Source organism: Paroedura picta, chromosome 4, assembly GCF_049243985.1.
Source record: "Paroedura picta isolate Pp20150507F chromosome 4, Ppicta_v3.0, whole genome shotgun sequence".
In the NCBI taxonomy this organism is placed as follows: domain Eukaryota; kingdom Metazoa; phylum Chordata; class Lepidosauria; order Squamata; family Gekkonidae; genus Paroedura; species Paroedura picta.
Window position 1 is genome coordinate 88,478,620 of NC_135372.1, and position 21,206 is coordinate 88,499,825.

The 21,206-nt window shown below is 42.5% G+C and overlaps 1 protein-coding gene across 7 annotated transcripts in view; it reads left to right on the forward strand.

The window, feature by feature from the left end:
- Positions 1-16,347, forward strand: part of AKR1A1 (aldo-keto reductase family 1 member A1) — a 30,427-nt gene extending 14,080 nt beyond the window's left edge. For all 7 annotated transcript variants that reach the window (XM_077333978.1, XM_077333981.1, XM_077333979.1 and 4 more), the window contains 7 exons: positions 2,035-2,154; positions 2,795-2,946; positions 3,928-4,123; positions 7,379-7,578; positions 10,391-10,463; positions 12,928-13,014; positions 16,130-16,347. In XM_077333978.1, the coding sequence (XP_077190093.1) occupies positions 2,035-2,154; positions 2,795-2,946; positions 3,928-4,123; positions 7,379-7,578; positions 10,391-10,463; positions 12,928-13,014; positions 16,130-16,195 (894 nt within the window). In that variant the 3' untranslated portion in view covers positions 16,196-16,347. The remainder of the gene's footprint in view (positions 1-2,034; positions 2,155-2,794; positions 2,947-3,927; positions 4,124-7,378; positions 7,579-10,390; positions 10,464-12,927; positions 13,015-16,129) is intronic.
- Positions 16,348-21,206: the final 4,859 nt, after the last annotated feature.

Consider the following 21,206-nt stretch of genomic DNA (forward strand, 5'->3'; position numbering starts at 1 on the left):
TCCTCCTTTCTTTCTACTCAATCTGATTACCACAAAGCTCTTCCTGGCACTGTAGTGCCAAGGGCAGCTGCTGTTGTAGTACCTAATCCAGTACTGGGTTTGAGTAATATAAATGCATCTGATCAGGCACTTCTGTCATCTGCTGATGCAGTTCTTTTTAGCACAATGGGATATAGAATCAGGCCATTGGATTCGTTCCTACCACAGTAGCTATACAATCTTCGGAACATTCATCTAATTTTAACATCATTTATTATTTTTTTAAAGTTTAGAAACATGCCCACAAAGACCTTTGTACATGAGGTGTATCTTTAAACATTTTATCATAACTCGTTATGGATCAATGCCAGATGTAAGTAGTGCAAAGCTATCCAGGATCATTGCTCTAAGAAGAATTTTGAAAGTGCCAAACATCTAGGAATCCTGGGGGTATTTGCCTCTTAGACACCTGACAGAAATGCTGATTTTATAAACTTAGGTAGATTGTACGTGGGTGGGCAGAAGGGATTGTGTCTGAGTTGGCTCTTGTGGCCCTTTCTTATACGGCCAGGGAAAGGCTGATCAACATTTTGGAGTCAGAAGGCAAATTTCCTCCAGACCACACTGACCAGGGATTTTGTTTTTGTGGGGAACATCATTTGGACATGTAATTGGGGTCACTGTGGGTGAGCAGGTAGTTGTAAATTTCCTGCTTTCTGCAAGGGGTTGGACTAGGTGACCCTGGAGGTACTTTTCAACACTATGATTCTGTGACATGAAATGTGCCAGGATGGCACGTTCCTGTTCAGCTTCGTTATATGGAATGTTAACTAAAATGTAAACTTATTGACCATTTTGCTAGTAGATGAATTGGTTAATAAATGTACATATCCTTCAACATAGCATTATCACTGAGGCATAGCATTAACGCTGAGGTTACTGCAGTAAATACTTGTATAGAGGTATAGCTCCATGACCCTATGGAATATAGCATGAAATGTGGATTCCTGAAGATCACAAGGACAATTTTCTGAGTATGCCCACTTTGAGTCCAAGTGGGAAAGAATGTAAATCAAAATAAATACAATAAACCGCTATAATCTGCCACCCCCTTGAACCTTCACAGAATCAGCCTCTCCGTCAGATGGCTACCCAGCCTCTGCTTAAAAATTTCCAAAGGTGGAGAACCCACCACCTCCCAAAGAAGCCTGTTCCACTGAGAAACCACTCTGTCAGGAACTTCTTCAAGATGTTTAGGCAGAATTTCTTTTGAATTAATTGCATCCCATTGGTTCTGGTCTGTCCCTCTGGGGCAAGAGAGAACAATTCTGCTCCATCCTCCATATGGCACCCTTTTAAATACTTGAAGATGGTTATCAGATTCCCTCTCAGTCATCTCCTCTCCATGCCAAACAGACCAAGCTCCACCAGAGAGATTATGAGACTCTTTTATCTAGTGCCTAGGCACCCAAAATGAAACGGAAATTAAATTTGATAGTGAGTAGAGCTTCTCATCTGGGGGTGGGGGGGTGGGCAAAGGATGTTATCTCCCTTGCTTTTCAAAAATATAATGCAAGAGCTTTATGAGATGAAGGAGCATCTAACTATACTTTGACTGTTTATGTAGCCTTGAAATCTCTCAATGAATGATTGCTAATATATATCTTGTTTTTGCAAGGACATGAAATATTATAACCCATTTGTTTATTCTTATTTCCAGCTCTGTGCTGGTTGTTCATTGGGCCTGCTATCTTGATTCTTTATTTTTGTGTCCTTTCCCATCCGTTCTTTTACCAAATTATGTGGGAATCCCAAAAAAGCTTTCAAAAGAATATTTATCTTCTGATTGTCCATTTACTGTAAACACCCTGTGAGCTTCTCTCACCTCTGCTTTCTCTTATCTGTGCACTTTCCAACCACATACAGACAAAGGCAGTTAGGAAATCTTGATATTCATATTGCTGTTAGTTGTAGATTCAGAACAAACCTTTTAGCTAAAACAAAACATCTCTTGATAGTTTCTGATACACTGATCCTCTATGTTTATGCTTTCAGGTCAAGGAGGCAGTAAAGTATGCCCTTAGTGTAGGCTACAGACACATTGATTGTGCTACAGCTTACAGCAATGAGGCAGAGATTGGTGAAGCTTTCCTGGAATCTGTTGGGGCTGACAAGGTAAAGAAAAATATGGAAATGTATATAGAATGCATCTGATATGCGATTATACATAGGTCACTTCTATCTTAGTTCTGATAACAAAGAAATTACTGTAATCATTACTGTTATAACTGCAGCTGCATTACAAACAAAAGTTTAGCCCCTTCTGTGCTGCAGACTTTTGCTGGCTTGGAATTCTATCCATGCTGTAGTAGTTTGGCTTTTTTGCTGCTGCAAAATATTTCCATGGGACACAGCTTTAAGGCGATTAAGTTGCTATGCTACCCCTGGAAATGTGTTAACTGGCACATTTCTTACTTACCTTAGAGCAGAAAATAAAACCTCATTTCATATGACTGCAATGGAGATGGCACATAAAGATCTGCTCCGCGGATGAACAACATCTGCAGTTTCTGTGCAATTCACATGACCTGCATATTATTTTAATTAATTTGGTAGATAACAAACAGCACATTGTGTAGTTTTCTGAAATGATCACTTAAAAATGTGGAAAATACTTTTGAATGTTGACTTGAAATCCTTAATGCTGAGTTAGAGGGCTTTTTCTGCCTTCAGAGTTATCCACACATCCTTTACTGTGATCAGAAAACATTTAAATATTTATAATTTCTCTATTCCACACTGTTGTTTCTAAAAGCCTGTTAAGAGGGAAGAACTGTTTGTGACATCAAAGTTATGGAATACCAAGCATCACCCGGAAGATGTGGAGCCAGCCTTAAAGAAATCCCTGGAGGATCTGAAGGTGGACTACTTGGACCTTTACCTCATGCACTGGCCACATGCCTTTGAGTGAGTGTCAGTGGGGAGCTTGAAAACACAACTGCAAGTGAAGACTGTGGCGAGATCAGCAATCACACTTGCAGAAATCAGAATTCCTGTTAGAGCTGTTATCATAGCAGTTCCATCAGAGCTCTCAAAGCCCTACCAACCTCACAGGGTATCTGTTGTGGGGAGAGGCAGGGAGGGTGATTGTAAGCAGCATATAAAAAACAACTAAAATTTAGCTTAATATTTGTCTATTGTAACCCTGAGTTTCTGGTCAAATAATATACCTTCTTATGTTACTACAGAACTTGTTTTCAGCCTTCAACATTTATGTATTCCTGCATCTCAGATGGCTAAAATTAGAGAAATATATGCTATGGAAGCATAGGGTATAGTAGTTTGCCGCTGTTTCCCTTGTATCGGGTATACTTTCAGTTTTTCTTACAGAAAATGACAACAGTTATACTTCATAAATTCTACAAATAGTATGACTTAATATGATGACTAAGTTATAGTCTATTTTATATGATTCAATCAGTAAGAGAGGTTTAGGTTTAATAGGAAAGTATTGCATATTTCAATTTTCCCAAGATTTCTGGAGGGAGAATAGGGGGAGGGGACACAACCCCCCCCCCTCCCAATGAGTTCAAAATTTCTGAAAATTTTACATCTCTAGGTAAGACTGAGTATGTGTGACTGGCCCAAGGACACCCAGCAAGCTTCCATGGTAGAGTTGGAATGAAAAAATTGGGTCTGTTGTATATTAGTCTAGAATTCTAACCACTATACCATGCTGGCTTCTTCTTGTTCAAGATGTCTTGCCCAAGCAACTGATGCCCCCAGTATTTAAATCAGGTACTTGCTATGTATAAACCAGTTGTTTAAACAGTAAGTGGAAATAGTAAAATGGGAAGAAAGTAATGCCATTTCTACACTGGATCTCTTGAAATTTGCATTAACTTGTTTCCAGTGGGCTTAATTTTATTGCTATCTGTTGCTTAATAGACGGGGAGACAACCTGTTCCCCAAGAACCCTGATGGCACAATGCGTTATGATGACATTGACTACAAAGAAACTTGGAAAGCCATGGAGAAGCTGGTTGCAAAAGGCCTTGTGAAGGCTATTGGATTATCCAATTTCAACAGCCGTCAGATTGATGATGTCCTCAGTGTAGCTTCTGTCAAGCCAGCTGTACTACAGGTAAGGCAGCAGCAGAAGAAAAGGAGCAGGTCACTCTCCAAGGCAACATTTTTCTTAGTGTATGAGAAATGAGCCATAAAGATTGCTGTGGGGAACTGAAGAGTGGTACGGATGTGGCAGGGAACTGCGACAGAAGTTATAAGTGGAAAGGCCTGGACAAATAAGACATTCAGTCATTTGAGAAGAAAACTGTCCATCTTCTTTTGAAGATGGGTTTAAGCAATGTGAATGTTTACAAAAAAAAAGCTTGTTTTTCAACTTTTAAAAACCATGTACAAAGTGCTGCATCTCCCCTTCACTAAATTTTCATGCCTCCTGTCTTCCCATTATACACTACTTACCTGTCACATATTTTAACTAAAGCTTTTTAGTTAAAGTCTAAGTCTAGAGGTTCCCTATTCCAAATACAGGTAAAGAGTAGAAGATGTACTGCATGGGGATATCTTCACAAACCTCCAGTAACCAATATTTCAGTTTTGCATGCATAAGATTTATATGCCCCGAGGTTGACTATGTAAAGCATTATGACTTACCAACCAACAGAAACAAGGAGGTCCTTGTTGGAAAGAAGCAAGCCTTCAACTAGAAATTGACTCACAGGGCATCCTTCCCTAAAGCTAGGGGATTTTGCTGCATGTCTTTTTTGGGAATGACTAATTGTACAACATTGTACAATAACACAACTACACTGTTCTAAGTCTGTGGAAATCAGTGTGTTTAGAAGGCTGTAACTCTGCTACAGATTGATAGTGCAATCCTTAGATCTCTCTTAAAGGGAAAAGGCAGCATTTACTCCCAGCAGGATATCATAGGAAATAGACCATGTGAGGGCAGAGAATAATGCAGAAATGTGATAGGTGATTGGTAATCACAGGACCTTATTTAGTTCCTTAATGTGTAGCAATTTAGTATGCAAATTACTGAGACAGATTTTCCTTTCCTTTTTCTAGTGAGGAGTTCACATTGATTTCAGAATTTCTCTTGTACCCAATGTATAGTCCAGTAACTAGGAGCATAACTCTTAAAGAGAAGAATGATGGAGTACTCTAAACATGTTAGAGTTTTGGAGTGGCCCACTGGATCCTCTGTAATAACCAACTGTGTAAAAACTAATAATCTCTTTACAACATTGATTTAAAGGTAAAAGGTAAAGGTATCCCCTGTGCAAGCACCGGGTCATGTCTGACCCTTGGGGTGACACCCTTTAGCGTTTTCATGGCAGACTCGATACGGGTGGTTTGCCATTGATTTAGCCTGGATTAATGTGTCTTTAGAATGATTCAGATGGGTAGCCGTGTTGGTCTGAAGCAGAAGGACAGAGTATGAGGCCACTGGCACCTTTAAGAGCAACAAAGTTTCATTCAAGGTATAAGCTTTTGTGTAGACAAAACTTATATCTTGAATAAGCTTTGTTGGTCTTTTGTGTGTACAAAAGCTTATATATATCTTAAATAAACTTTGTGGATACAGAAGCTTATATCTTGAATAAACTTTGTTGGTCTTAAAGGTGTTGCTGGGCTCACACTTAGTTCAGCATTCCTTAGAATATTTGCAAATGAGAATGAGATAAATGTCTGCTTAAGGTCAGATATTTGCAGAACCAGTGAATAGTTTGAGAGCACCTGAAGCTGCAGAATTGCTGAAACTAAGCAAGTGAGAGCCAGTTTGGTGTAGTGGTTAGAAGTGCAGACTTCTAATCTGACATGCCAGGTTCAATTCTGCAATCCCCCACATGCAGCTAGCTGGATGACCTTGGGCTCGCCACGACACTGATAAAACTGATAGGGCCAAGCCCTATGAAGATAGGTTGAGGGACTTGGGAATGTTCAGCCTGGAGAAAAGGAGGTTGAGAGGGGACATGATAGCCCTCTTTAAGTATTTGAAAGGTTGTCACTTGGAGGAGGGCAGGATACTGTTTCCGTTGGCTGCATAGGAGAGGACACGCAGTAATGGGTTTAAACTATAAGTACAATGATATAGGCTAGATATCAGGAATAGATTTTTCACAGTCAGAGTAGTTCAGCAGTGGAATAGGCTGCCTAAGGAGGTGGTGAGCTCCCCCTCACTGTCAGTCTTCAAGCAAAGGTTGGATACACACTTTTCTTGGATGCTTTAGGATGCTTTGGGCTGATCCTGCGTTGGGCAGGGGGTTGGACTAGATGGCCTGTATGGCCCCTTCCAACTCAATGATTCTATGATTCTATGAAAACTGTTCTGACCAAGTAGTGATATCAGGGCTCTCTTAGCCTCACCCACCTCATAGGGTATCTGTTGTGGGGAGAGGAAAGGGAAGGTGACTGTAAGCCACTTTGAGCCTCCTTCAGGTAGAGAAAAGCGGCATATAAGAACCAACTCTTCTTCTTCTTCTTCTACTACTACTACTACTCCATTGACTGGGTGAAAATGTTATAGAATAGAATAGAATTTTAAAGGTTAAAGCCAGGTATTTGTGAGTTGAGGAGATAGGGAAATCAAACAATTCCAGAAGCTGCCAGACCATTGTACCTTTTCCAGGTTCCATGGTTTGGTTTTATAAAATAACCATGTCCAGAAAAAATGCAATTTGTTGGTAATTTACACTAGAGAAGATCTATTAAAATCAATTAAATAGTAGATTGCAACTAGACGTGTTGCTAACCTTCAGATGGGACCTTGAGGGCCCCTGCTATATTACAGTTTATTTCCAGATTACAAAGATGCTCCCGTGGAGGAATTGAGTTTCAGAGGGTGGACAGTATGACATCATATGCTAAGATCCCTCCTTGGGCTCCACCCTCCCTAGACACCACCTCCAAATCTCCAGGGATTTCAGAAGTTGGCAACCCTAGGTACAACATATATAAGTAAAGGGAATTCTGGCACCAGTGAGACATAAGGAACTGAAAGTGGCTGGGAATATTCTGCTCCTAGTTATCTGAACCACAGTTTATTATTCAGATTTTAGAACTTTTTAGTATGGAATCTCTACAGCTTTTTTAGCATGACAAATGTGAGGACTCCCTTTGGTAATCATGTGGTTTGAGAATGCCATATTGACATTGCGCCTGTTTTGCCATTTTGTGAACTGACTTGTGGCATGCTCCCTCTGCTCTGCAATGCAGAGTGTGAAGATATGCAGTGTGGCTGAGAAACTGTGTCACTGGGAAATAACTTGTGCAGAACTAGCTTGACCCTTTTAGTGGTTGAAGTTTTAATCTGTCGTCTAATGTGATTTTTTTGTAGCAGTCTGATCACTACTGCATGTTGCTTTAATAGGTAGAATGTCACCCTTACCTGGCCCAGAATAAGCTGATAGCTCATTGCCATCAACGAGGCCTGGTGGTAACTGCATACAGCCCTCTTGGCTCACCTGACCGGATGTGGAAGCACCCAGATGAGCCAGTGCTTATGGAGGAACCCGGGATTAAAAAGTTGGCTGAAAGATATAGTAAATCTCCTGCACAAATCCTCCTCAGGTAATAATTGATTGGCACTTGGCTGAGATAATAATGAGGCAGCTTTCTGAGTGACTCATTGTTAAAATGTGTAAAGAGTTAAGATTTCTGTTTGTGTATTTAGTTTCTTAATTGCAAGGAAACATTTAGAACTTTTCCACTTCTTATGCTGTAGGATTTTGACTTCTTACTGATTAAAAGTTTTTTTTGAGCTTGCTTTATTTATGAGAAGTATTTGCATCTTACCTTCCCACTGTAGTTCAAGGTGATTCACAACAGTAATGAAAACAGACAAGGAGAATCCATTGTTAAAAAAAAAAACCCAGGTCAAAAGGCATTTCCACACAGGTATTTGCTCTGGGTTCAATGCTGTTGGGGCATTGTGGTTCATCTATACACCTCCCAGGGTTTCCTTGGCTTTCTCTCACTTTTTTCAAACTTTGATCCACTGTTTTGGGTAAGATTACTATAAAGCTTTCGTGGTTGGTGAAAAATACTTGGATTTTCACATCCATATGGCAATGATTAGCACTAAAATATTGGTATATTGATACCCTGTTTTAAGAGGTTCTTTGTATTTGTACATTTCTTTTAAAAAAGTCTCTGGAGTCTTCTTTTGCTGAGATATAAAGGGAAAGATGCATCTTTGCAATGGAAAGGGATAGGTAGTCTTTTATAATAAATAAAAATAATAATAACAAAAGCTGGGAATTTGGAAAACCTGTTACGTATACTGCTAAAACAGCACCTGTAACCATAAATACAAGAGGTGGTGAGAGAATTTTGCACTCATTGTACGCCTGATTGGCTGTCCATCCAATGAACGTTCAATCAGGTAGACTGTCCCACCCTTGGCCTCATCTCCCTCCACTATCAGCCTGCTCCACTTGACTGCTGGAAAGAGGTGAGGCAGCCGGAGAGTGCGAGCGGGGAGGAGCGGGGAGGGCCTGGCAACGTAGCTAGGACTGGGGCCTGGGAGGGAAAGGAGGTGGGTCCTGGGCTCACCAACATGTGAGGGGGCGCGAAAGGCCACAACCCCTGCCAGTACTCCCCCCTGCTCCAAGAACTGGGCCATGGGGGAGGGATGAGGTGAGTCCCCACCAGCAATCCCCCCTGCCCCGAGAGGGCGCACTGCAGCCTTTCCCAGCCTTGGCAGACCTGCCCAGGGCTGAGGATAGAGGGAGGAGGGAGTCCCCGCCAGCACTCTCCCCACCCCAAGAAGGTTGCCACAGCCTTTCCAACCCCTGGCCAGCCTGCCCAGGGTGAGGGGAGAGAAGGCTAGCACCCACTGTATTTTAAATTAAAGGTAAAGGTAAAGGTATCCCCTGTGCAAGCACCGAGTCATGTCTGACCCTTGGGGTGACGCCCTCTAGCGTTTTCATGGCAGACTCAATACGGGGTGGTTTGCCAGTGCCTTCCCCAGTCATGACCGTTTACCCCCCAGCAAGCTGGGTACTCATTTGACCGACCTCGGAAGGATGGAAGGCTGAGTCAACCTTGAGCCGGCTGCTGGGATTGAACTCCCAGCCTCATGGACAGAGCTTTCAGACGGCTGCCTTACCACTCTGCGCCACAAGAGGCTCTGTATTTTAAATTACAACAGGCTAATTTGCTAGTATCAATATATCAATCTTCTAGTGCCTATTTTTATAACTACGAGTGCCAGTGGTGTGGGGGAGGCAGGTGGCTGCTGCAGAGAGATTGGGGCAGTAAAACGGCAGGAAATCCTGCCATGTGGAAGTCTTGTGGCCATTATGCTTTATCAACAGCCACACCAGTAACTGGGAAACCACACAAGGCTATCTGCCAATTGAATGGATCCCACTGCAGGGAGCAAAATCTAAATCAGAGAATAGTCTCAGTCTAAAGACTAAGGAAAACAAAATTAGTTTCTATCTGACATCTAAGTGCCAGCAAGGAAGGTACCAGACTAATCTTTTTGGGAAGGCTATTTCACGAACATGATACCACCACATAGCATTTGCTACCTACCTCGCCTTTGTTGGTGGGAGTATGCAGAGCAGGGCCTCTGAAGATTATCTTGGTTGTGGAGCCTAGGAGAATGGGTGCCTGGTAAAACAGCTACAATGTAGCAGGATGGCTTGGTTAGCTGTCACCAGGGGAGGTGGACTTTTCAGTTGTGGCCCTGTGGAATGCCCTCTGAGATACCTGTGCCCTGCTGTGCTTGTGTAATTTTCACAGGGCATGAAAGGCTGAATTGTTTAGGTTGGCTTTTGGAGTGTAATCCACATTTGGGTTGTTTTTGTTAATACATGGTACTAGCCATATATTTTAATATTTAATATTTGTTATTTTTGTTTTAACATTTATATGGTTTTAGTCCTGCATAGTGCAGGGGGCTGGACTAGATGATCCATGAGGTCCCTTCCAACTCTATGATTCTATGATTCTAATGTTGTAAGTTGCTGCAAGACCCTTTTGAGTGAGTGACAACTAAAAATATCAATAAATCCAGGCTCAGCTCCCTGCAAGCCCAGTTATCAGGAAGAACAGAGATCCTGGAGATCACAAGAAACTCACAAATAAGAAAGGAGGACATTGTCTCAAGATTCTCAGTTTCAGCTTTAATGGAGGAGTTCAAGCACATGCACCTTCTTAAAAAGGGAGTGACTGGTTTTGAGAATCTGCTTTGTGATTTTAAGATGACATTGTGTAGATCTCAGCCCTGATTGGACCTTAAAAGGCGTGAGAGGCATGAATAATCACTGGGGAAAGGATCAACTGTAGTTAATATTTCCCTGCTGGGCTAAACCATTGGATGTTGCTTTGGCTGCATGGGGAGAATAACATTCTGTCTATATTCCTGGTACAGATGGCAAGTGCAGCGCAAGGTGGTCGTCATCCCCAAAAGTGTGACTCCTGCACGTATACTGCAGAATCTCCAGGTTAGTGAGGCTCTCTGCCTGGACCTTCAGAAGCAGAGAGCAGATAGCATTAACTAGCAATGGAAAGACTTATATTCGGTCTTTCCTTAGTAATGGTTTATAAGTAAAGCAAAGTAGCATCCTACAGTACGGTTGGTGAACGTCAATCTGTTTGTGGCTTCACTAGAGCTACTGCACCTCCCCCTTTATGACTTGCTCTGGGTGGCATCTGTGGTGGATTCAGAGATTCTGGAAGCATCAAAAGAATTCCTGAAACCATGGCCACAGGCTATTTACCCATGAAGGAGGGCAATCAAATAATGCCCAAGGCTCAGAGAACAGTGATAACCCATTTGGCCTAACTGACAAGGGGGAAGGATTGATGAGGGTTGTTAAACCTGATGTGTTGCATGGAATGTGCAGGTAATCTGGTTGGGGAAGAGTTTGGGGAATCTGCCATGAGGACAGGAGACCTCATTATGAGTTGGGGGAAGCAACCATCAAAGCAGGCAGAAAGGTTTTAAAATGTGGAGTTTCACTTTGTTAAAATACTTTGGCCAGATGCTGTAACCGTTGTTGGGACCCAAATTCCTCTGCAAAAGGGGTCAGTAGGGAGTTTAAAGATGTGTTTGCTCCACTAAAAGTAACAGTCTAGTATTATAACTTAGCGAGACATATGTTTTATATTTCTTTTCTTTAGCCCTGTCTCCTTAAGTGTGACAGCTATTTTCCATGTATGTATTCTATCTTAATCTGTAGTAATAAAGTTTATTTTTGTTTAAGAAAACAGACTGTGATTCAAAGTCTACCAATCTATTTAGACTGCTACTACGCACTAAGAACTTGCATGCAAGGGGGAGCTAAGTAATTGAAACTCTTCCTTTTGTACTTGCTCAGGAGAGCCTTACCAGGGTTTCCCAAGGCACTGTGTTATATAACTTGATGTTGTTGCACAAAGAGAAACATGTTTTTACATGCAAGCAAGCATACAACATGCATGTAGGAACACACAGGACTAAGGCAGGTTTGTGACAGCATCGACACACTACAGTGACTAGATCAGCTGGCTTTCAGGGCCCTGGCTTTTTTGGTGGTTTTGATGTTAGATAATAATAGCCTCTGCTGGGCTAAACCTGAATATTCAGGCCCTGCAGTCTAATAGTTCATTTGTTGAGCTTGTTATGATTCTCTTGTGCTTTAAAGAGACTTTCCTTTCCTGCTTTGTTCTTGGTGTATTTCTGACAGGCTTTAAATTCACTGTCTGCCCTAATGTTAATGAAGCCTTTTAAAATTTCATTTTGAACATTGTTTTCATGTGTTGTTTTTCTTTTGGATTTAAATGAGCTTATTATTCTCCCTTTGATATTTCTCCTAAGGCTTTTCTTTAAACTTTAGCCAAAAATCTATTTAAACATTATTTTGTTATATTGTGTTGGTAAGCATGTGTGTAGCTCTTGCAGATGCAATTACATGTTTGATACACACACACTGGCATCCTGTTGGCAATATTACAGATTGCTTGAGCAGAAACATGCAAGTAGCTTTTGATCTGCCTGTGACTTGCAAGGTTCTCTTAGGAATGTGGCAACCTCTTTGCTTATTTGGAAGTTGTTCTTTCTGGGATGACAGGAGGCAGGATTAAGATGACTTCCTGCAAGACTAGTGTGTTCTTCTAAAGCCTTGAGGAGGCAACTTCTCTGTTTGAGCCATTTAAAAAAAGATGTAAGAGAACGCAGAGCAGCAATTCTGTATTTGATCCTACCCAGTCCCATCCTTTCCTTATATAAATATACATGTACATTTAAAACAGTTAAAAAAACATATGAGCACACAGACTGGGCTGATTAAGAGTTAGTGAAGGAAAACCAAACCAAAGTCTTCATCTGCTGGAAGAAGGGAATAGTAAAGGGACAATGAAGAGGCAAAGAGCTGCCTAGGAAGGGAGTTCCAAAGTTTCAGTGCCATGACTGAGAAGGCCCAGGGAGACTCAGATGGCAAGACCACCCACCCAGAGTAGAGCCTCTGAAGATGACAGCAGTGGTAGAATAGGACAACATGGGAATAGACTGTCTTTAGGATTACTGTAAGGATAACATGGGAGAGTGAAGACCTACACATGCTGTCTTGAGCTCGGTGAAGAAAGGGTGGAATAACAGTTGACTTATTGATGGAATGAATAAACAATTATCTCTGAGAGATCTGAAGGAATTTGATGCATGTGTTGTACATCCATGGTACAAGTTGAATAAGTGCAGTAATTCTATGCTGAACCAAAAATACTTAATAGATACCATATTAGGAGCTGCCAACAAATCAAGATGCAGTTTTCTAGCCAAAGCAAAAATGCTTACACACTGATCTCTTAAACTGGGTTTGTACCAATTTCCCCTGTGTAAGAGAAATATGGCCTAACAGTTGCTAGAAAGGCAGGAAAATTTGTTGCTTGGTAAGACTAAATAATGAAAGCGTTTATTTCTGATTTTAGGTGTTTGACTTCAGTCTAACCGAAGAAGAAATGAATTATATTGGGAACCTGAATAAAAACTGGCGGTACATTGTGCCAATGGTTACGGTAATATTATCAGTACTGCACCATATAAGGCATTTTCACTATATTTTATTAGCCTGCTATGAATATTTTATTTATTTAATTAATTATATTTATATTCTGCTGTTCCTAGCATAGCTGGCTCACAACAGATCACAACTTATAAAATGAATAAAACAATTAAAAATCCCACCTCCCCTCCATCCCACCCCCCTTTTTGCCTCCCTCCCAACCAGTCTCCCCAATCATATTCCTTCGCTTACTCCTACTTAGCCTCAATCAAAGGCCTATAGAATTATAGAACTGGACAGGATCTCCAGGTTCATGTAGTCTAACCCTGTGTACAATCCAGGAACTCATTACTACGAAGAGCTGCATCTTACAGGCCCTGCGATACTCTGCCAGCTCCTGCAGGGTCCTCAGCTGTTTTGGGAGCTCATTCTACCAAGCCAGAGCCTGGTCCAGTCTATTGCAGAACACAGTGACTTATACAAGGCTTAGGGGGTTTGATGATCCCTCAGGTACACAGACTGCGTTTGGCCATCCTAAACAGTTATGCAGGGTATGAGCTCACAGACACAATGGAGTCTATGTACAACTCCCATTTAGCCAACTTCACCACCATCTCATGTGCCCTCATAAGCATGTGATAAAACGTTCCTATAGCCTTGCTGCAAGTTTTCCTCCACACATGTTCTAGCTGTCTCACTTCCATCTTCTTAGCTCCTCTGAAAACCAGGGAGCTAGTTTTCTCAGAGTCAGAAATGGCTGCCAGGGTAAAGGGAAACCTGGGAAGAAAGGAATCCTTATGCAGGCTGTATCCTTGCACTGGATCCAGGTATAGTAGCTCTCGGCTATGATGCCAGCCTCCAGGCGGGACCTGGTGATCCCTTGGAATTATTGCTCATCTCCAGATGACAGAGATCAGTTCCCCTGGATAAAATGGCTGCTTTGGAGGGTGGACTCTGTGGCATTGTGCCCCATACAGGGTCCGGTATGCCAGCTTCCAGGTGGGACTCCCTAATTTCTTCCTTGCTATTGTGGCAAGGAGAGGAAGCAGAGGCTATGGAGTATTAAGAGCCAGCCTCCTCTCTCCTTCCTCCTCCCCCCCTAGCCACCCTCCCCACGCAAGCTCTGGCTCCCTTTTCTTTGCAAGCTCACTAATTTTAGGCAGACTGCCTTGCCAACTGGCTCTCTGCGTTTTTTCTTGCTATGGGGCATACAGCTGGAGAGTAAGCAGGGGACGGGGTATGGGTGGTTAAGAGCCAGTCTTGTGTCTGTCTGTCTGTCTGTCTCTCCCCCCACCCCCCAGCCACCATCCTCACACAAGCTCTGCCCCCCTTTCCTTCACAAAGCTCACCGGTTTTATACAGAAAAATGCCCCCCCCTCTCTTCCTTCTTCCTTGCTATCCAGGCATGCAGCAGGAAAGGAAGCAGGGGGAGGGGCTATGGGATACACTGATCTAAATGTATGTATAATACTGGCTAGGACTACAACCTCTGTGAGCAGCTTAGAAAATGTATAGGCCTTATATCTAGAAAATCTCTTGTTCCTATAGCAGAGAGGAGGAACTTTCTAGGCAGGTTGATCCATGTAGTCAATAATTTTGAAAGGTTTGTGGCCTCTCTATATAGGTCCAAAAGTGATTTTGAGTGGCAGCCATAATATCTGCATCATTTATGAAGTAGGCCTACAAAAACATGGTGGTCTTTTACTTGTAACCTCATTGGCAGCTGACTCGTAGGTGGGACTTGTTTTGCTATTTTTATCTGTATTCTTTTTAAAATCTTTTAAAAATCTTAATAATAACAATAATATTGTTTGCGATACTTGCTTTCTAGTGGCTCTCAGGATATGAGACAGCTATTTCAAATCCTAGAAATCCAGAATGATAGATGAAGGTTTTCTTAAATATTGTGTGATGAGAGGGTTGTGGCATCAAGCTTTCTCCCTCTCTGCTTAAATATACCTTGATTGCATGTTTTGAGAGAATGGGATACAATTAGAGACCTCACCCTCTGCCATAAATTTGGGGGTGATCTTTGATGCCTCCTTATCAATGGAGGCACAGGTCACTAGAGTAGCCCAGTTGATGCTCTTCTATCTCTGCCAAGTGAGGCTACTAGTGCTCTATCTGGCCCTGGAACACCTGACCACAATAATCCATGCAATGGTCACCTCTAGGCTAGACTCCTGTAACTCGCTTTGTGCAAGTCTTCCTTTAGGCCTGACCCAGAAGTTGCAACTGGTGCAGAATGCAGCTACTAGGGTCCTCACAGAAAAACCTTGGAGGTCCCAGATTCAGCCAGTGCTGAAACAGCTGCATTGGTTACCAGTGGTGTTCCGGACCAAAATATCTGAGGAACCATCTGTCTTCCTATTCCCCCTGCAGAGCTCTCCACTCTGCGGGTACTAATAAACTCATGATCCCCGGCCTGGGTAAAGTGCTCCTAACCTTCACCAGGGCATTTTGAGTCTTGGTTCCTACCTCATGGAATGAGATCCTGGATAAGCTGAGGGCCCTGTTGGAGTTATCACAGTTCTGCAGGGCCTGCAAGATGGAGCTCTTCTACCAGGGATTTGCTAGGGTCAAGGTCATTTCCACCAGGTCAAGGCTAGGGCAGGAAGATCCTTGCTCCCCACTCCTTTTGGGTGTCTTCTGATATCTAGACACCATTATATCTTAACTATCCACTTCGTAGCACAGGATAAGTCCTGGCAGGGTCTGTTGAGTATGGATTACTTGGGGGGAGGTGAACTTGCTGATTGGTTATATACTAGCTGCAGTTTGTCCTGTATTATAGTAAGGGATTTTATTGTGTTTTATTGTATTGTTCTATGATTTTAACTTGTAAACCGCCACGAGCCAGCCAGGCTGAGAGTGGTGAGAAATACATTGAAACATAATGTAAAAGAAATTGTCAGTGCATTTTAAAGCAAAAGCTGAGCATAGCAACACCTGAAAGGCACCACTGTAGCAACTGGTACATATAGAAGGTTCAGTTTTAGAGACTGCGAAAAGAAGAGGGAGAGAGCAATTTTGTTACTATTTATAAATAAATGACTGAGAAATTTAGTTGCTTTTACAACTTCATCCATGATTGTACTTCCTTTTGACTGTCTCCTTTTGTTTCACAGGTGGATGGCAAACTGGTAGCAAGGGACGCTGGACACCCCCTCTACCCTTTCAATGAGCCCTATTGATGCTAGCAGTTTGTAAGGCAAGGGATGCTGGACACTCCCTCTACCCTATCAATGAGCCCTATTGATTCCTGTAATTTGTAAGGCAAAAGATGAAACTCCACTCAAGGCTTTTTTCATCAGAATGTTTCCTACATTAAAAAATCCAAATCAAATCGTTTTTTTTCTGTAGTATTCTTTTTGACTTTTATTAAATGGCACATATTTGTTAAAGATGTGGGAAGGTAGTTTATATTTATTTAAAATTCGATAATATTAAACATTCTGTTAGATCTTAAATAGCTTTAAATGTTATACCAAAATAAGGATTCCCAATTTTTTTCACACATTGAAAAAATGTCTATCTTTAGTTACTACAAAGTCCCTTGTGTTTTTATGTCTTTCCTCAAGGAAAGACAGTATTTGAAATATTACCAGAATGTAAGATACATGTGTTTTATTGCAGAAGATAGTTCGTGAACATTTCTGAGTATCCTTTATAACTGCTTTCTCCTAGGTTGTCAGACAGGTACTCCTGTTCCATCTTGAGGTACTTCATGTGGCTAAAATGGTTGTCAAACTGGATTATGGTCTTCACTTCCTCATCCAAGTAGACTACAAGAACTTATAGAGCTACTAAGGGCAAAGCCTGTTGTATCCAGGCATACAATGGGCACTAGAGCAGCGGTTCTCAACTTTTTCTTCACTGCGACCCTAACTTTGACCCCGAAGCCCACTGGGGACCCAGCTGGAGGAGCTGCCAGCTAGCGCTGTGGAGGCGCTTCTGCCGGCCCTCCCAGCTGTGGCCATGGGCGACCCCCCGCAGGTGGTGACTAGAGGGGGGCAAGGACCCTGCCCAGGGGAGGGGGCTGCCACCGCTGCCACCGCCGCCACATCCACGTTGCTCACTGCCCCCATTCACCCCTGGCAGCTCACTCCGCCATCTGAGAGGCCAGGGATTTCAACCAAGCAGCAAAACTGTGAAGAGACGGTGTAGGGCAGGAGATGTAACTTGATTGGGCAGCCACTGGGCGGGTGGCTGATCGGGCATACAGGCTCGTACAGGCAACCTGATTGGCCAATAAGCATTTATGCCAAATTCCTCCCAGGACCCCTTACCTCTTTTATTTATATACTCATGGATACAGTTAGGAATATAATTTCAGTTTACTGGTGCTTCAGTGAAATGTATGTTATATAGGTTTATCCATCCAGATTAAATACACAGCAGTCACTAAAACAGAATTGCACTGTACATATGTAAAATGCGATACAGAATCCCCCAGTCTAAGTGCATTGACATCAATGGATTTAAACTGGAGTAATGCTGCATAGGATTGCACTAGTTGAGGCTGCCACCATGTGGAGGCATACTGACATGTCACCTCAGCGAGGTAAGTGGAATGACACTTCCTACTCTTACCCTCCCTCACCGAGCTTTTATTATTGCATCAGATGTTATCTCTTCAGTCATTTTGTGGTTTTTTTCCAAGATGTTCCATGAAATATTTTCTTAACATACTTAGGATCTCTAGTCTTGCTCTGACCTTTTGCTATGACAGTGCTAATGCATAGTTATAAAGTGTCAGGCAGTTCACCTTACAATACCATCATAAACTGTTTCTTGTCTTTGTCTCTTCCCTCTATGCTTCAAGTGGGTGGAACTAGTTCTTCCTCTAAGAATCTTTCTGAAACTTGATGTTCAACTGTATACTCTTCCATTCTAATACAAACATTATGGCCACTTAGCTAAGTTAGAAAGAGGCAAAATCAACCAAAGCCATGTATGCAGGGGGACCCAGGCCCAGCAAAACTCGATAAGCTGGAGATGCCCATGCAGTAGGGCAAGGCCATCAGGCAATGCTGGGGGTTCAAGCCAGAGACTGTCAGCAAGCCATGCCTTGCCCTTAGCTACGAATAGCAATTGTTGAAACTATCTTACTCTCTGTTAGATTACTTCTCTATACTGAAGTTGTTTTTCAAAATATGAAAATTGAAGTCCCTTGATAAAGCCAAAGAGCGAAACATGTTGGGATTTATATAAAAGAATAAAGAAGAATGGAAGTGTGAAGACTCCATAAACGTAAGGTGACCAGATTTCAACAATGGTAAAGCAGGACACCATTGACCAGGGGGGTTCTTGATTAAAAATTTGGTCTATATGGAGCAACAAAAAGTTTCATAGAACGCAAAAGTAGTATTATAATATATATTTTAACTTCAACATAAGTACAATTTGCCAGGTGCTCCCAGATGTCCCTCCAAAAGTGGGACAATCTGGTCACAATAAAAGTCAATTTTGTTTATTTGATTTACCATATTGGTATCTCAGTGCCTCTGTATTTGCCCTGTATCTGGTCCTTTACTGGGTCCTACCCCTCTTACTTTATTTTGGCTACAACATCCAACAAGCCTTGTCTAGCAAGGACTTATGACTGGGGCCCCTCCAGACCCATTATTGGCCATTGGGGGGGGGCAGGTTGACCTATATGGTAATATTGCCTGATAATTTTTTAACTTTAAAATATATTTAAAATTGATTAACTTCCACACAATCAGCAACATCCTTCCAGGGCTGTCAAGAAAACCCAGGGTGACACTACACCACTGTTGAGAATGCCTGTTGTACCATATTCCCCGCCCCCCAAGTACTTGCTCAGTGATGTTAGCTGCCCTGTCTGCGTTTTGCTCACCACTGAGGTGTGTGTTTGCTTTAAGTCTGAACAGCAAGGAGCTGTCAGACAGCATTCTGTGCCATGTGCCCTACCTCAGGAGTTGTGGGGTGATCTGAGCTGCTTGGGTGTGGCTGCAGCTGTGTCTGGAGAAGTAAATTCAGAGTTACCATAGCTGCTAATGGCTGATGCTGGCATTTTTGCTGGTGAAGTGTTGCACCACACCGATGTTTTGGGGCCACCTAACCCCATGGCACAGGTGTCCGCTCCATGTGGCCACAGCTCAGCTGCACTGGTAGAACTGCACAGAGCAGCACCACTTGTTCCTTGTGCCAACATTTACACCTTTTACACTGGTGTAACTGAGTTACACTGGAGTGTGGGTCAGGCGACTGCCTTTGTCGATTGCCACCCCCCCCCCTTGGATTATGCTTGCTTTTTTTGCTTCATGGACAGTGTTGTGCTCATTCTCACAAGCCTATGACGATAGCTTGATTTCATGCATAGTTAACTGTTCCTAAGCTCTGTGATACAGTAAATTTAGGTGTCACAAACTTTGCATATGATCAGGCATCATCTTACAAAAAACGGTGAGCATAGTGGGGTTTTCTTACAAAGATCAGGTTGCTTTAGACAAGTGGTTCCCAAACTTTTACGGGCTGCCACCCCCTTGGCTCCCAGGTTACATCCCCAGTGCCCCCCCCCCATATAACACACACCTCTTTCCTGGTGTTAGGTCCACTGCAAATTGAAAACACTACACATCTTTTTTGGTTCTTGTGCAGCAGCCATATTTTAGTCTGGGAAAAAATATATAACTTCTTTGTGAAAGTCATTTGTCAAAGTCACTTCGGGTCCTCATTAGAGACACAGAGAGAGAGAGAGAGAGAGAGAGAGAGAGAGAGAGAGAAGCAAGCAATGGAAAATCCCATGGCCAGAAGCAAGGAGGAGAAAGCTTTTCCAGCCTCCCAAAGAGCTTCCACTTTGGGAAAGGGTTGCCATCCCTGGGTTAAGAAATTCCTGGAGCTCTGGGGTAGAGCCTGGGAAGGACAGAGTCTGAGAAGGGGAAGGAGCTAAGCAGGAATATGACCCCACCTAATCCACCTTCTGAAGCTGTCATTTCCTTCAGGAAGCCAAGCAGGGTTGGCCTAGATCTGCACTGGGATGGGAGACTACCAAGTAAGTCCAGAGTTGCTACTACCCAGAGGCAGGCAATGGGAAGCCGCTTTGGAATGTCTCTTGTTAGGAAAATGTAGCAGCAGCAGGAAGAGTCAGACTGTTGACTCCCTACTGCTCTCTAACTCCTCACCACTCCTCTTTGGTTGAGGCCATGGCAAGGAAGATCATGGGCCTAGGCTGCGCCTGAACATCTGGCTGATCCTTATACCCTTGAGGTGAGGGCAGTTCTGGACCAGGGGGAGGGGGAGTTTTTACCATTGCCAGAATTTGTGATTGTTGAACAGGAGGGTTTTAATGGGGTCTTACTAGATTTTATATTGTTACCGCAAGCTGCTTGCGGGAATGGCGGGCTATACATTTAAGAATAAAATTCCTCACTGCCCTCCTGGCTCCTTCCACTGCCCCCCCCCCCCGGCATACTGCCCACTGCTGTAGCTAAAATGACACTGCCTCTGCTGTTCCCATCTTCCTTCTTGGGTTTATCTCAGTAGTTAATTTCTGAACCAAGAAGTATTTTCATGCTCAAACCTGTTTGGAAGACACACCCATTCACCCAGAAATACAATTCTACATTCAGAAATAGACTGCTGCACAGTGCTTTTAAACAGAGGTTCTTGTACTGTTAGGAAGTTACATTCTGTGTTATGAGTACCTGAATCATAATCTAAGATACATGGGAAGACAATGGTTGCTTAGCAACAAGCACAACATACAAAAGCATGCTTATTTATTTCTGAAGGTCTGAATTTTGCCAGTGAGCATGGGCTTGTTGTTTCCATGCTCTTTTAATTTAGACCATGAGGATCTTTATTGCTGACAGAAACGGAATTTATATATGTTCAGAAACGATTTATATGAAGAACAAAGTTGATGTAATTATAACTAACAGGATGAATGTGGACAAGTCCTTGTGTGCTACTGTTAGGATGTTTTTCCCTATGTTATCACACATGTTTCCAGTGATCCTGTTCTCTGTTGTTTTCTGGTGGAACTCTAGATTGGATGGCTAGATATCAACAAACAAATCTATTTATTTTGGCATTTGGCACTCAACCCAATTTTATTCATGAGGCAGCCTGCAAGTACAATCAGCAACTGAAATACAGATTTTATAGTGAAAATACAGTAGTGCAAGTCAAACTCTGTGGGGCGACCGATTGAGAAATCACTGGAGCAATGAGGAG